The sequence below is a fragment of the Nelumbo lutea genome, chromosome 1 (genome assembly GCF_056320005.1).
Source record: "Nelumbo lutea isolate HS-2025 chromosome 1, American lotus-T2T, whole genome shotgun sequence".
Taxonomy (NCBI): Eukaryota; Viridiplantae; Streptophyta; class Magnoliopsida; order Proteales; family Nelumbonaceae; genus Nelumbo; species Nelumbo lutea.
Genome location: NC_142684.1, coordinates 217,092,968 through 217,108,612, shown reverse-complemented (window position 1 = coordinate 217,108,612; position 15,645 = coordinate 217,092,968). Strand labels below are relative to the sequence as shown.

The 15,645-nt window shown below is 35.9% G+C and overlaps 1 protein-coding gene across 1 annotated transcript; it reads right to left on the bottom strand.

Annotated features, from left to right (window-relative positions):
• Nucleotides 1-1,705: 1,705 nt before the first annotated feature.
• Nucleotides 1,706-5,616, bottom strand: LOC148881007 (protein ABIL3-like). The gene is made up of 9 exons (XM_088963192.1): nt 4,724-5,616; nt 3,882-3,964; nt 3,619-3,769; nt 3,222-3,321; nt 3,019-3,111; nt 2,871-2,913; nt 2,657-2,721; nt 2,373-2,491; nt 1,706-2,135 (listed from the first exon to the last, which is right to left on the bottom strand). Exons 1-9 carry the CDS (start codon nt 4,826-4,828, stop codon nt 1,965-1,967), a joined length of 930 nt encoding a protein of 309 aa, XP_088819318.1. The 5' UTR covers nt 4,829-5,616; the 3' UTR covers nt 1,706-1,964.
• Between the last annotated feature and the right edge of the window lie 10,029 nt (nt 5,617-15,645).

Below are 15,645 nucleotides of genomic sequence, written 5' to 3'. Positions count from 1 at the left end.
TTTGACAGATGCATTGCATTCTGAAAGTCCCCATTGTCTGAGGATTGCGCCATCTGTTATTAAATTCTGACAGAACTTTTGAGGTTTCAAGATATTGTTCAACTTAGAAATCCTCTTCTTCCTCCGGATTAGGCATTTTGAAGCAGTAGAGGCCAGATTTCTCCGTGCAACATTCATTTAGTGCATTTGTGGACGTCATTAATTTCTTGGTTTGAACCAAGGATGGAATTGTAATATGAATTGATTAGTTTCTTAGAGCTATAACTTTAATTGAAACTCCAGATTCTTGATCTCAGAGATTGAATTGTAACTGTATTTGTTGGTTTGCCATCATTTACAGGAATGGCTGTATCAGCATGTTAGATGGGATTCTTGCCATTTTATTTCCTAGTCTAAGAAGCAATGTCTTAAGTGGGAAGCGGGAACCAAACCATTAGTGCTAATTTAGTATACGATGGATGATGCCATTACAAGGCGCCGTATGCACATTCCAGTGAAGAATTCCTTTTTCAAAAGAAGAAAAGAAAAAGGAAGGGCCTGACTGGAAACTGAATTAACTGTTGAATCACATTCTCACAAATCAACAGGGGGCCAGGGGCTAGTTTCTTCCTCGGGCGGGCAGCCAAGTGATTGGCTCAGCGGTTGTACGGTCTTGAATCCCGCTATTAACATCTCTGTAAGAAAAGAGCTGTTGGTGTGATATTGTACTGTTTAGTTAAAAGATTAATGACCCCTATGAGGTGTCAGACAGTGATTAATACCAAAAAAGTTTGTGTTGTCCAATGTCCCTATTGCCTATTGGCCATGGTTAATGATGCTTTAACTTTTAACCAATGCAAGACACCTCTGCCAGTCATGCATGCTCATTGTTAATTTGTTTTTCCATCCTAAAGGCTAAAGTTAGAATCCACCCAATTTTGTGTAATACATCAATATTTTGTTCTATTTCTCCAGAAAAGAAAGGCAGTTTTATTCATTATTTAATATAAAACTGTACATGGCAATGTAACTAAGGGTTAAACATAACGGTGGAGTGAGCTTTACAAGCAAAGTAGGCTAAGGTGTGAGAGCTGCAGCATTGTAGTTCCTATTTACATGAACAGAAAAGATGGAATCCTTAAGGAAGGGGAAAACTGACCTAAATAGAGAGTGAGAGACTAATATTCCAGTGCCTATTTGTCTAAACCACATGAACTTATCCACAACTTGTATGTTTCAATATCAATTTCAATTCTTGAAAATTGACATAAAATTGTAGTCTATATAGTTTTCATTGGCATTAAAAAGTTTATTAATTCTATCTCACTTGTTTGTTTTATATATTGAAAAGGATTATTAGTTCGTCCTGAATTGTGTAGTTGAATTTCCCCCCAGCCACATGGAAAAAAAAAAATCCCCCCCCGTGCACTCTTATCATAAGCATGCTTTCAAGTTTCAGCACCATCTCTGTATCTCTAAAACCTCTAAAAGCCCCATCAAACCAACCATTCCATTAACTTTCTGTAATTCTTTTAATGAACCATTTAATAATGCCCTCCAATTCCTCTCTCTCTCTTTTATAAGAGTCTTTATGGCTTATCATATTCACTTTATCTCATTCATTAGATTTTCTGGGCGCAAAAGAATTAAGAAATCAATACCAAAGATCATACTTATGCTTGCATCAAATGAAACTGAAGCTGATTACCATATGGTACTGAGAGAGTAGGACGAATCAAGTTGCTTGTAGGATTTACAAAAAGTGACATAACAATTTAGCATGTAGTGTCAATGATAAAATACATTTTAATGGTATCAAAAAAATATATCCATAATAAATGATAGCATTATCAGCTGCCTGGAAACAAGAACAAACTACAAATTGGGGTGCAAAATAGAATGAAGGAAAAACTACAAAGCAGATTAATGGTAATTTCTCTACTCCCTTCCATGCTCCTCTGAATCGATTTCTATGTCTTTCTCTGCTAGTATTCATCCAGGTAAGTATACAACGTATCATCTTTTTTGGACTTGCGCCGGCTAAGCAATGCTTTAAGAAGCCGTTTACTTTTGCTAGGATATTGTTCAATGTCTTTTGGGCTTTCCTTTTCAGCATGAAGACGCATTGAAGCAGATTTCCGAGGCTCCGAAGGGTACTATAGGAACAAATGAGAGATATTCCAACATCAGAAGTAGTAATAAAGAAGTTCAATTTCTGATGTACAGGGGTACCAACAACCAGAGAGGGAGGGAAAAGAAAATAAAGAAAAAACCATAAAGCAGTGAAAATATTAGACATTTGGCATATTAGATCCATATCCTTCTGGGGAGGAGGGGAGGGGATTTACTGATGGCATACACTACTTTAACAAATTTTGTTCTACCATGCTTACCCGCTGTCTTGAGACAGGTGTGCTTGGCCTACTTGAGACAGGTGTAGTTGGCCTACTTGAGACTGATCCAGAACGTAGAAGTGGAAATGAAGGACGATATGGTGATAGTGTTCGTTTCTCTGATTTACAAATAGACAATCATCAGTACAACTCTCCAGGAAGAAATGTTTATATGAGATAATAACATATATACCAAGTATGACACCATCTGAAGATATTTCATGAAAGGGGAGACAGAAATGAAAGATGTCTCTAAGAAAACATTTCTTTACCAAGCAAACTACCTGTAAAGGAAAAGGTTCCTGGTCGCTGAGAAAGCCGTGGAGAAGGTGACGGAGAGCGTCCCTTTCTACATATAAAAATCAATATCATACAAATGAATAAAGAGCTCTTATTTCATGAACAACAAAAACATTTTTGATAAATGTTGATTCATTAAATAGAAAAGAATACAAGTTCCCTCAAAGCCAAAAAAAAAAATATAGTATTGATCCTTACCTAACAGAAGATCTCGGTGTTTCTCTAATGGTTGCTCGAACAGCTTTTGCATAATCACATTATAAAACAATCAGACTACAGATATATCTTACATGAATGCAGAAAATGTTGACTACATCAAAGATAAAATGACAAAATTGAGAAGTACCATTCTTAAATTGATGCCAGTTGTCTTCATCATCTAGATTGCACCCTTGATATTTCATTACAGTGTGACCTGAGCCACGCATTGTTTCTCCAACTAAACACAAAATCCAATTAGCAGAGAAAGCATTTTCCCCCTCAGCAACCCCTTGTAAAACAAAGCTTGAAGTGTAAACATGAGAAGAAGAAACCAGTACAAAATCTTACCTGGCAAGATGTACCGCTTATGGTACTTTGGAGTTATTATCACCAATGATTGTTGTGCCCGGCCCTGATGATCGGTATAATCTTGGCATGATCTCAGTCGCTAAAATACCAGGAAAAAAGAAAAAGACAAGGGAATTCTTCTCAATAGTCATTCCACTTTTGGTTTCCATGCAAAATGAAGAATGCCAGACCAGACATTCATTTATGAGTACAATAGGCTTTTCTATGTGCAATCGAATAATAACAGTATAAATAATGTCAGAATTATTTCCCCATAACCAAAATGCATAGTGAATAACATAGGAAAGCAGGATAGCTTCTCTGAATCTTCCAATCCTTATGCATGCACTCAACTAATCTATCACATGCAATCAAATTTTGGAAGGTTCACAAGTACCTGTTCGATGCAAGAAACCCGAAGTTCAGTTCCTGAAACCTCAACAACCTTCTCATCCAAGAGACCATTAACCTTGTAAGTCACGGAGCCCAGATGGTCCACAGTGTTAACAAGGGCTTTAATGGCATAATCTTTCAAGGTTTCTACCACTCTAAATATCAAAAAATAATAATAATAATAATAATAATAATAAAGAATAAGGACAATAAATTTCAGTTGGACCATATAAAGCCATTTATTGCAAGGAACCAGAGATAACTCACACTTGTTTTTGGTCATCATTGGTATATGATAGTTCAAAGTACTCTGCTGCCGAATACAACTGTGTTCTTAGATTCTTCAAGTCCTGAAAAATCCAAATACAGTAAGCAGATGGAAATTCAAAACAAATTCGAAACCATTTCAAGAATTAATCACATGTCTTGGAGATGAGGCAATTGTTATGTGCTGACTATAGATAAAAATGGTAATGAGATGAAATTCAGGGTATAGAGAATGAACTTATAATAAGTAAATAGTGTTTTATTGGAGAGACCAATTCTAATAAAGCAGAACAGAAGCAATAAGGCACTCATCTCTGTTGATCTAAGGGGACTCTGCAGATAGGTCAAGGTAATTTGCGGAGGTCCTTGGAGGCTACTAGTTTAACGAGATCCAATTGCTTTCAGGTTTTCTTTTCACTGTGATTTTGAGGTAGATTTCAAGAGAGCTAAATGTCTACTAACTCAATGCAAAATTTCGAGTTGAAACAACGGGTGAAAAAGCAATCCTCACAGCCACAGTGAAGCTACAGTAGCTGCAATGCTTGCACAGCTTTGAGGTGGACTCAATTAAGATATTCATTGATGTCTAAGTTGTAAATCACATCTGTATGACCCAGAGCACGTTTATGAAGAAGAGAAATAAAACAAAAATCTTCCACAAATTAAGGAGCTAACGTAAGGCTTTAATTTCCAAACATGTTGTCAGGTAATAGCAAGAGAGTTTCACCAATTAGATGTTCATTCCACGAACCAAGGTAAATTCTCCCTCGATTCCGTCGAATAATAGAAACCCGAACTCGTTTTGCAAGCTAGAAAGAAAAGGGAAAGATTATAGGGAGTACCTTGAGACTGTCTGAGAAGAGCAAGCTTTGCTGCATGGACAACTCATCATAAGTGGAAGCCTCCTGAGCAACAGACAGTGAAGAAGACGAAGACATGGTTTCCATCGAGATATGATGGGAACTTGATGTCCCACTTCCGCAACAAGAATCAAAGACCTATTTCGCATTCAAAACTACTCTGCCCGTGAAGCTCAAGAAGCAATGGCATCAAATGTTAAAAACCCATCCCTAAATCGAAAATTTTGAATCTTTTCTCCGCAAGCACAATCGAGAACCCAATTCTCCCCGAAGACATTGAATCGCAAATCCAAAATGACTAGCAAATGGCGTTGTTCTGGTATTGGAAGTTGAGTCAAAACAGCTCGTTTCCTACGAACCAACAGCCTCAGCACCAGCAGAAAATGAAAAGGAAGCCAAAGAAGAGGAAGAGAAGAAGATGAAAGCCAGGTTTGCTCTTTCTGCAACCAATCCAAGGAAGCCCGTTTACTAATTTATTTGTGTTGATATTCTTCGAAGCCGCAAAGAGAAAAGGGGTGAAAGAGGGGCCAGAAAAACAAAAGAGAAACAACCTAAAATCAATTTTAACATTCAAAAACAACGGCCTTAAAGGTGAAACCGAACGGTTAAAGAACCAGAGCCAGAGCTTGTGAGCTTCAGGTGATGGAGATAGATTTCATTGGTTTCTATTTTCGCAAATACAAAAAAGATAAAAATAAAAATGAAATTACAGACTAGAGATAAGTCTGATTCGGTTGTGTTTGAGGTGAAGATTGAAGAAGGCAATCCGGATCACTCCCTCGGGCTCACACTAATAATAAAGGATTCAACCTTCTCTTGGAAGCAAAACAGTTGCAATGTGCTTCTGGGGCTGGCGAGCTGGGGGGGATCCGGACTCCGATACCACAACCCAACTTACTTATGTAGTCATCATTTAGGTGGACCCTACCTCTCCAGAAAGGAACAAGATCTACTCTTAAAACCTTATTTAACCTCCCCTCCCTTCACCATTTTCACCCCTCCATCTCCATGGATTTTTTTTTTTTTCTTTTTGAATTTATTTTGAGCCTCACCACCTCACCAGTCACCGGTCATGACTGTAACCAGCCTCACCACTAACGCAGGCAACGCTTGAACTAATAAAAAAAAAACTTACCGTATAACTATGACCACAAAACTAGAATACATTCGTATCATCTCAAGTGGGCCCAGCTCAGATTATTCAAGATATGTGGTACGCGGTGCATTTGCAAGGCATACAATACACTGATTATTGTATCCTACTATCCTTAGCATCTTTGCTGAACAGTCATTCTCCTTATATTTTCCCCCTCTTTTTTCTCTCTCTCTCTCTCTCGATTTGGGGGATTCACTTCACCAAAAATCACTCCGTGACGACAAACAAATGTCTCTTGGTATCCCTCTTTATTCGGCCATGTCCCGAAACTCCCCTCTTTTGCTTTTATCTTTTTCCTGAGAATTGTCCTCTTGTCCTTGGATTTTGTTGGGTGAATGGGGTCCGCTCAGAAAATGTCTAGCACCTCCGTTTGATTATCACCATAGCAGATGTGCGGTGGAGGGTGATCCCCTAGTCCATCGTCTGTACCGGTATAAATATTAATGTCTGCATGCAACACTTACTTCCTCTAGACAATCGTCTGCACCAAAAAAGTGAAAATGGAGATAGAGATGCATCGTGGTGTAATATATAATAATGACGCATGGCATGTAATCCAATCATGGCTGCTCATTAAGGAAGCGACATTAGAACCTTGAAACACTGGATTAAAAAGGTTGAAGTAGTTTAGAGGGAGACCGGATCTGCTCCTCACACCTGGCGCCTCACAGGCACATTCTGTTATGCATTAGGAACATCTCCCGTACTCATTCACGGACGGAAAATGTTCCCAATGCATGATGCATATGCATGTGAGGCGCCCATTTGTAAGGACCAATCCACCTGCGAAGCTGTGATAAATTTTAATAGAAAATCAGATCAAGTGTTTGACTTTGACTGTCGCGCGTATTGCCCAAGCAACCCCTTGAAAATGGGCCAACTTTAATTATTGAAGGGCTGACCTCTGCTAAGTGCTAACATCTCGGTATGATGATTGGATTCCTTCACCACCATCAATCATCATTTCTTCTCTGTAATTTTTGTATCACGCAATTCCGCTATACAACCCGTGATTCTCATTTGACGATTGAACAATCAAATAATTGGTTAGCTAATTAGTTTGTTTATTAGTTTAAACTCTATATCGGCGTGACTGGTGGGTATAGGTGAGGTGAGGCCCGAGCCCTCAGTCAAGGTTGGGTCGTGTCGTGGTAGTAGAACTGTGGATACGAATTTCTTGGACACTCACGTGTCACGTGGAACGCTCCTCCTCCTCACCGTGAGGCGTGACTCGTGAGTCATGAGATCACAATCTCAAAATCTTCCTTGTTTCACTGTGAAGTGATCGACAGCAGACCGTACAGTACTTGGTTTGCTCTTTGCTGGTTGTTAGGTCAGACTCTACAACAAAGGATGCTTTATCCCGGGGGCCCATAAGTGAAACTGGCCTATCTGTCGGCTTGCGCAAATTGCTCCAATGCTCCCCACTGGTGGGCTTGTCCTTTCGTCATTCCTCGTTCCGTGAATAATAAGACAACAGAAAATAGGAGGGGGCGGGGACTGACCGGGACTGGGAGTAGGGCTGTTCATAATAAATCCAACCCGACCAAATTAATCAATCCGGACTGACCCAATTCGAGTCGATGGGTTTTTTCAGCATCGGTCAGTTTTGGGTTATAAAAAATTATAAATCGATGGTTTAGGCCGGTTTTAGTTTTACCGAATTGACTTAGTAGTTATCAGTTAGTTCCTAGTTAGTAGTTACAATCTACTTAGTTCCTACTTAACTAAGTTGTCTTTATCCTAGTTACAATCTAACTTAATTTTTAGTTTTCTAGTTAGGAATGACACTAATGGCAATTATTATAAGACAATTAGATAAATAATTTTTTTGGAAAAGTTTAAAGAAAAGAATCAAAAGATCCTACTTTTTATGCTCTCTTACACCAAATAGGCAACCAATTACAATTAGAATTAGATGTCTTTTTTTGGCTTATATTAGAAGGCTTCTTGAAATAAACAAATTCCAGTCTTATTTCTCTAATACAGTTTGACTTTCTATTTTCTTGATAACTTCTATTCTAACTTGGTCCACCCCCTACCAATTCCAGTCTTCTTTCTCTAATAGAATTAGGTGTCCTTTTTTACATCAAATTCCAGTCTTCTTTCTCCAATCTACCAATTTATTACCATGGTTGAACTTAGAGTCGAAATCGACCCAAACCAACTCAAACCAACTAAGTCGATTTTGCTTAACACAAGGTCGGTTTCGGTTTCAATTTTAGGTAACCTGACTAGGTCGGGTCGGTTGGAAAAGTCTCAGTAAGCCGACCCAACCTGACCCATGAACAGCCATAACTGGGAGTACAACGATAGGAAGGCGGAAGGCCCTTGTTTAGTGTACTAAATTGTAAATTACGCTTACGCTCAAATAGACATTAATCCCAATGAACCTTGTGATTGTGAATTGTGATTTTGGGTTTTTCCCGCGGCAGCCCAAGGCGCCCCCATAGGGGGGCAAATGGATCCCGGTCAGTATCCGATCCTAGTCTATTTGGTCGGGCTCTGATCGCCCCTGCTCGGATCTTTGGGTCACACTTTATCCTCACTTGCCGGTTTGAGTTATAAAATCCATTGTTCAGAGAATCGAGTCGGGCATAGAATAGAAAAAGGGAGAGGTTTACGGGTCAAAGGCTCGACCAGGGTCAAACCGGAGGTCGAACCATGATGGCGTGGCATATATACTATGAGTCATATAATATTATATATTATATATTTTACAATATTTAATGTACTTAATTATACTGGATAGATGGTTAGCTTCTTAATTTAAAAAACAATTTACTAAGGTTCAAGCCTTTTAACTTGTATTTTCTTTAAAATACATGCATAATAATGTAATATGTATAATAACTAGTCATTAATTAACATAAGTAAAGAGGTGGATTAGTGGTAATTAAGTAATTTGTGAAAATAAGAAGTCTTGAATTCAAATCTTGTTAACAACATCGACTTGGGCAGTTTCATGAAATCGAAACCGGTTCACCGATTTTCCGGTTCAACTGACCGATCAACCAGTTTTTAGTGGGTTTTAAGCAGATCCAATTATTGGGGTATGACCGAACTAGTCAGGTGCTTGAGTCACGATTCAATCAGCCGGTCTGATCCGATTTTCTAAATATTGATAAAATCTCAAAACCTTAGAAAGAATCCAAACTCACCATGTTGATATATATGGGTGGTCCTCTATCAAATCCAAAACCAATATCAAAAGAATCCAGATTTCATATTCATATAAATTAAAATCAATATTTTGGAAACCAAACCAGAATTGTTTTGGTCACTGGTTTTTGGGTCAACGGTTCAATTGTCTGGTTCAAACGGATGATCTGTTGTAATTAAAAAATAAATAAAAATGAAAAATAATTAAAACAAAAAAATGATTAAAAGCCATTGTTCGAGTTGAATGAGTTAATGGTTTGATAGCCCATAGTGGATTAGGCTCAGTTTGGAAGGAGTACAAATACAAATATGTATAGTGCAAATATAAGGTTTTGCACTCTACAAATTTGTATATGTACTTTTTCCAAACTGAACCTTACTAACCAAATCAATTTTTTTTTTTTTGCAAATAAATGATTCAGGGTAAAACGGAATTGGTTGCTTAAATTATTTAGAGCCAAATGGTCCAACCTTTCTGGTTTTACAGTATTTCTAAAACCATGATATAATATAGGTGATATTGAAGATGTATGATTACAAGGACTATTAAGTGGGTAAGGACCAATTCTGTTAAGCTTAATTTTGAAGGAGTACAAATGCAAATATGTACAGTACAAATACATACAAAATATACAAGGTTTTGCGCTCTACATATTTGTATTTGCACTCCTTCCAAATTAAGCCTTGCAAGAAGTACAAATACAAATATGCACAACACAAATACATACAAAATATAAGGTTTTGCGCTTTACGTATTTGTATTTGTGCTCCTCTTCCTCATGAGTGCACTCCCATATAAATTTGGTTGCAATGCAATATTATTTGCACTAATCCAAATGTATAGGAGTGCAAATGGAAAGAATGCAAATTCTTGTCTAATTTTCTTTCGGGTTTTACTCCATTCTATTTCAGGTCTTATTTTACTTCATTTGTACTGCAATCAAATAAAATAAGGTAAAATTTGAAACAAAAACAAATCAGAATTTGCATCCAAATCATTTGTTCTACAACCAAATACAACCTTTGGAACAAATCCAAACATATTCGGATCTAGTGAGAGGTGTAAATCGGGCCACAACACGATTGTGCCTGTTTGTGGCCCGGCTCAGCATGCGGCAAAACACAGCCCGTAGGCCCACAATGGGCCTAGTGTAGCTCATTCAAAAAGAAAAACTAGTCACAACGGGTGACCCCAAACGGCTAGTTTTAACTTTTTTTAGGGTTTTTTTACGGAAATACACCTCAATCAATAACTACAAGTTAATAAGCCTAGAAATAGCTATATAGGGGGTATTTATGTATTTTGGATTTATAATGACCAAAATACCCCTCCCAACAACTAAAAAGTGACTAGTTTTTAGGGTATTTTAGGTAATTGAATTATTTTCAATCCCTATAAATAACCCTATCCTCCATGGCTCCACACCAGTCCATCATTCTCATCACACCAATTCAACAATTCTTTTCTCATTTCTCGTACTCTTTCAGTCTCTCCTACAGTCTCATACTATCATATTGCCATACTATCATACACTTAGGCAGTTAGGTTAGGCCGCAATTTAGCCATTTAGGAGGCTTTGTGAGGCTTCAACCGTTGAAATCAAGTTGAGATTCTAAATCAGTAGTTTGACCATCTGGATAAGTGCAATTAAATTATTATTTTTTATAATTAAAAAATGGTTGGGTCCTCCCCAAAACCAATTCCCCAATGGTAAGTTCAATAGCCTGATTTGGAAAATATTTAAAATAGAGGAAGTTGAGGGGAAGGGAAAAAGAGCCATTTGCCAAAAATGTAGGATTGACTTAGCTTTAGTAGCAAGGGTGGTATTGGTCACTTGGCCATACATTTGCTCTTCCATGAGAAACAAGAAAAAGACATTTACTTTAAAGATTTGAAGGATGTTGAGGATAAATTAAAAGACAAAGAAGGGCATAATACTACTACACCTGATGAAGCAGATGATTAATGTCAAGGAGATGGAGCAATTTTTTCAAATTTATTTAAATTATTTGTTATTTTTTCAACAATGTAACTTTTTATTTTCAATTTGTAATTTTTTATATTTTAAATGAAATAAAATTCATTTTTCTCTAATTTGATGTCCATTTTGTATTTTGGTAAGTATTTTTTTTTCATTTCTTTGTTAGATTTTTTATTTTTTAAATCTGTTTTCAAAGCGGGCAATTAGGCAAGGCTGCAAAGCCCAAAGTAAAGTTAGCCAAAAAAAAGTCTAGGCCTTTTTGGCCCGATTCGGCCCAAGCCCACAGCATGACCTACAACCCACTCACCCCAGGCCTACACAGACTTAGGCCGTGGGCCATGCTGGGCTGACCCCCAAAATATCCAAAGGGAGGGAGGCACAACCTGGGATAACCCATACTTTGTGTGGGCTACACGCGAGCCGTGTTGTGCCGGCTCAACACTACCCGTTTTATAGCTCTTAGGCCCATGTTCACCAACCGTTGGAAAAGAATTTACATCAATAGGATTTTCCTAATGGACGCTGAGATGTGCATACGAGGGCGTAGGGATGCAAACGGATCGAATCGGATTCAAATAAGGGTATATTTGAATCCGATCCGAAGATCCGATCAGATTTGATAGGACTCGATTTGAATTTGAATCCTATTGGTAAGTCAAATCTTCGGATCTGGTCTGACTTGTTTTCTTTAAAAATTAATAAATTATTAAAAGAAAAATAAAATATACTAATTTAAATAAAATAAAAACAAAAGTACAAGTATTTTTTAATTATTTTCATCATATATATACATATTTTGTATAAAAAATAAATAATATAACAAATAATTAATTAAATATATATTGGCCGAATAGTTGTAATTAATTCATTAAAAGTAGTTAACATTAATTATTATTAGTAATTAGTAGCTGGAATTAATTAATTAGTTTAGTAGTTAACAGTAATTAATAGCACAACTTCCTTTTTTTAGAAAATGATTGAAAGTGGGAGCTTCCCACTTCTCATAACTCTACATGGTGATGGGCTCCACTCTTCATGTTAGTGGGATGTTTTTTTGAACTACCACTATTTCGATTTTGACACGTATCCATTTTGTTTAAATCTTTGAAATACAAGTGTCTGAATGTAAGTGGGCTACATCTCTGACTAGGGGTGGCTTTTGCCTGATTTCATTACTTTAATATATATATATATATATATATATATATTAGATTTGCTTTATTGTACTGGTCGTTCATAATTAAGTTGAGGCTGAAATTAAGGCAAAATATACGATGCATTGGCTGTACTAAAGAGTAAAATTCTTGTTTAATTTTGTTTTGAATTTTACTTTACTCTGCTTCTTATCTTGATTTACTTCATTTATACTGCAATCAAACAAAGTAAGCTAAAGTTTGAAACAAAAATAAGTCAGAATTTACACTAAAATCATTTGTACTACCATAGTTTTGCATCAGTGCAAATTTATTTGCATTGTAACCAAACACAACCTAAGCTTTTTTCACCCAATAATTGTGGCTCATTATATAACAAGAAATTAGATGTGGGTTCTAGACTTGATCCACCCCACACTTAAATTCAATGAGGGATAGGGTCAAATAGGGTTTTGATTTTAAAAATCGACTCCACTACAAGTTTTAGAGGGGCATAAGGGAGTGTTTAGGGGTACAAGACGGGCAGTTGGGCCAGGTTTTAGCTCAACCTAGGCCCTACCCTAAGAATTGGGCCTAAAACCCAAGTTTGGCATGAGCCCAAGGTCAAGCCCGAACTATTCAGTCCAAGCCCAACCTACACTAAAATTTGATGCACTCTGGATGGGCAAGCCCACACTAAAAATTGATATACATGTGTATATATGTATGCATGTACGTATATACATAAAGTTTATATATATATACGTATGCATGCAAATATGTGTATACATATGCACATATACATGTATATAATTAGATTAGGGTTGGGTTAGGATAAGCTTAAGCTGGCCTAATTTAAAAGGCCAAACTTTTAGGCCCAAGCCGGGCTCAATGATCGAAAATTTAAGCCTAACCCATTTAAATTTGCAAGCTGAGCCAACTCGGGCCCAAGTTGGGCCCACCAGGTTGCACCCCTATAAACCATCTCAACCACATTTTCTGGAGTTTACATCTGCGCCTCACAATGCCCGACAGCACATCCCCACCTTGTATTGGGAACATCTCCCAATGATGTCTCATCATCTCCGGTACTGTTATCGGGAAATATTCCCAATACAAAGTAGAGATGTGTTGTGGGGGTGCCCCTTTGTGAGGCCCAGATGTGAAGTCCATTTTCCGTGCTTGAGACAATATTCTCTGAGGCTTCATTTGGGTGTCCATAAACATGGTGCACTCAAGTGCGGGCCCACCCAGTTGCACCCCTATAAGTGTTGGGAGGTTTGGAAAGGAGGGTCAAGAATTTACAAAACCACCCTCAAACATGTTCCATCGCCATCCCTATTTTAGTTAAATAAATTTCAATCACATTTCCATGCTTGAGTCAATATCCTCCAAGGCTCCTCCATTTGGGTGTCATAAACATGGTGCACTAAGTGTGGTGTGGTTGATCAACGTGGATGAATTGGTATTATTTGAGAGTGTATTTGTTGTGACCCCAGTTACATTCTCTATTAAGCTTCATTTGGTTTGTGGGATCGGAATGGAAAATATGGAATATTTTAGAGAATTCCTCCCTTTCCATCTTTGCTTTGTGGGATGTCATGAGATGGGATGGGAAAAAGGTGGGATTATAGATCCCAATTATTGGGATGTGGAGTCCTATAATTTTGGTGGGAAACAAGTAGGAATGTAAGGGAAAAACTTAATTAACCTAAAAAAAACATCTTCCTTGTAGTATTTCTAAGAATTAATATTATATCAATGACCCATAAATAAATTAGTAATTATTTAATAACATATTAATAAAATAATTTAATTAAAATAAGTAATAAATGATTAATAAAAATATTTTTATTATTTTTTCATAACAAAATATTAAAATTATTAACTAAGCCATAAGCATTAATAAAATAAAAAATATAAGATAATAAAACTTAAAATATTGATTAATTAACTGATTAATATCAGAATAATGTTTAACAATAAAATATCACAAAAACATTATTAATTAATTAATAACTAACAATAAAATATTTACTAATTAATAATTATTTTTAACAATTTAATTAAAATAAATTAAAGAAATAATTTAATAATTTATGAATAATTAATATTAAAATAGTAAAATTATTAATTAAGTCACGGGTATTAGTAAAATATAGTAATAATAATAACTTACAAACTAATAAAATAACTAACTATGTATTTTAAATAATTAATATCTAATTGAATCTTTTTTTCCAAGTTTTCTTTCTGTATTAGTTTATTGATAATAAATAGGGCTTTTTATTGTTGGATCCAAGTGGTATTTATCAAAATTCACTTGGGGTTATTGGTCAAAACTCTCTGCGTATCATGTCTTTTTCTGGCAACATAGTTTTTTTTTTTTTTCTTCCATTGAATAATGTATCGGAGGAGTTTTTAAAAATCAAAAATCAAAACCCTTTCTGTCATGTGAATTTTGATAAATAACAGTTGATTGGTTACCAATTTTATGATATCTGCTTGATTGTTTATTAGTTTTTCTGGTATATGTATTTCCAATATTAGAGTCAAATCCTTTAAAAGTAGACCCAAAGGTTTAAGCAGTTCTCTCCAAGTGGACAGGTCAAATGAGTTAATTTATAATATTAAAATAACAAAAGTAAAAAAAAAATGTAAAACATAATAACCTAGTAAATAATTTATTTGAACAGGTCATTGACGAAAATAACACTTTTTAACCCACCCAACCACTTCATTAAAACCAGCCCTGATTTTAGCTCTCTGTCTCTATCTTTTGCCATCACGTAAGGCTCAGTTTGGAAGGAGTGTAAATACAAATATGTATTGTATTGTATGCATTTGTATTTATTTTCTTTCCAAACTGAGCCTAATGAACTAAAATACAGAAAGAAAAAGGACAAAAGCAGGATCCCGGAATGTGGCTTGTTCAAGATTAAAAGTGGGATTGGTTTGTAGCTTCTATGCAACAGCTAGGCAAATAAAAAATATTCTAAAATGGACATAATTTACTTTGCAACAAGAACAGGATACTAGCCTGCAATGTGCCGGAGATAATAAGCAAAATGAATGCCGGAAATAAAAGAAAGGGAAAATGATTTAAATCCCCCCCCCCCCCATTTTTTTTGACAAATGTCATTTTTACACTTTCAGATATAAAAGTTGCTGAATTACAAGGTAACTAGTGAATGACCCCGTACTAAGTACGGAAAAGTTAATCATATATATATAAACATTAATGATTTTTATTACTATTTTTTATTACTGTTTATAAACTGTCATTTTTTAAAACACTCATATAGTCTACAGGTTCACATAAATTGACCCTAATATGTCAAACCCGCAAAATTATATAGGTCATTAAATTCAACTTGAAACATTTATTACTTTAATTTAACCATTATTATTACTATTAATTTATTTTAGTATTTAATTTAAATTTTTGTTATTTAGTAATAATATTAACTA

Coding starts and splice junctions, on each gene's coding strand:
- LOC148881007 (XM_088963192.1), bottom strand. CDS start 4,828: ATGGAAACCATGTCTTCGTCTTCTTCACTGTCTGTTGCTCAGGAGGCT. Junction 3,770..3,881: donor AATGATGACCAAAAACAAGT/GTGAGTTATCTC, acceptor TTTGATATTTAG/AGTGGTAGAAACCTTGAAAG. Junction 2,492..2,656: donor AGGAACCTTTTCCTTTACAG/GTAGTTTGCTTG, acceptor TTTGTAAATCAG/AGAAACGAACACTATCACCA.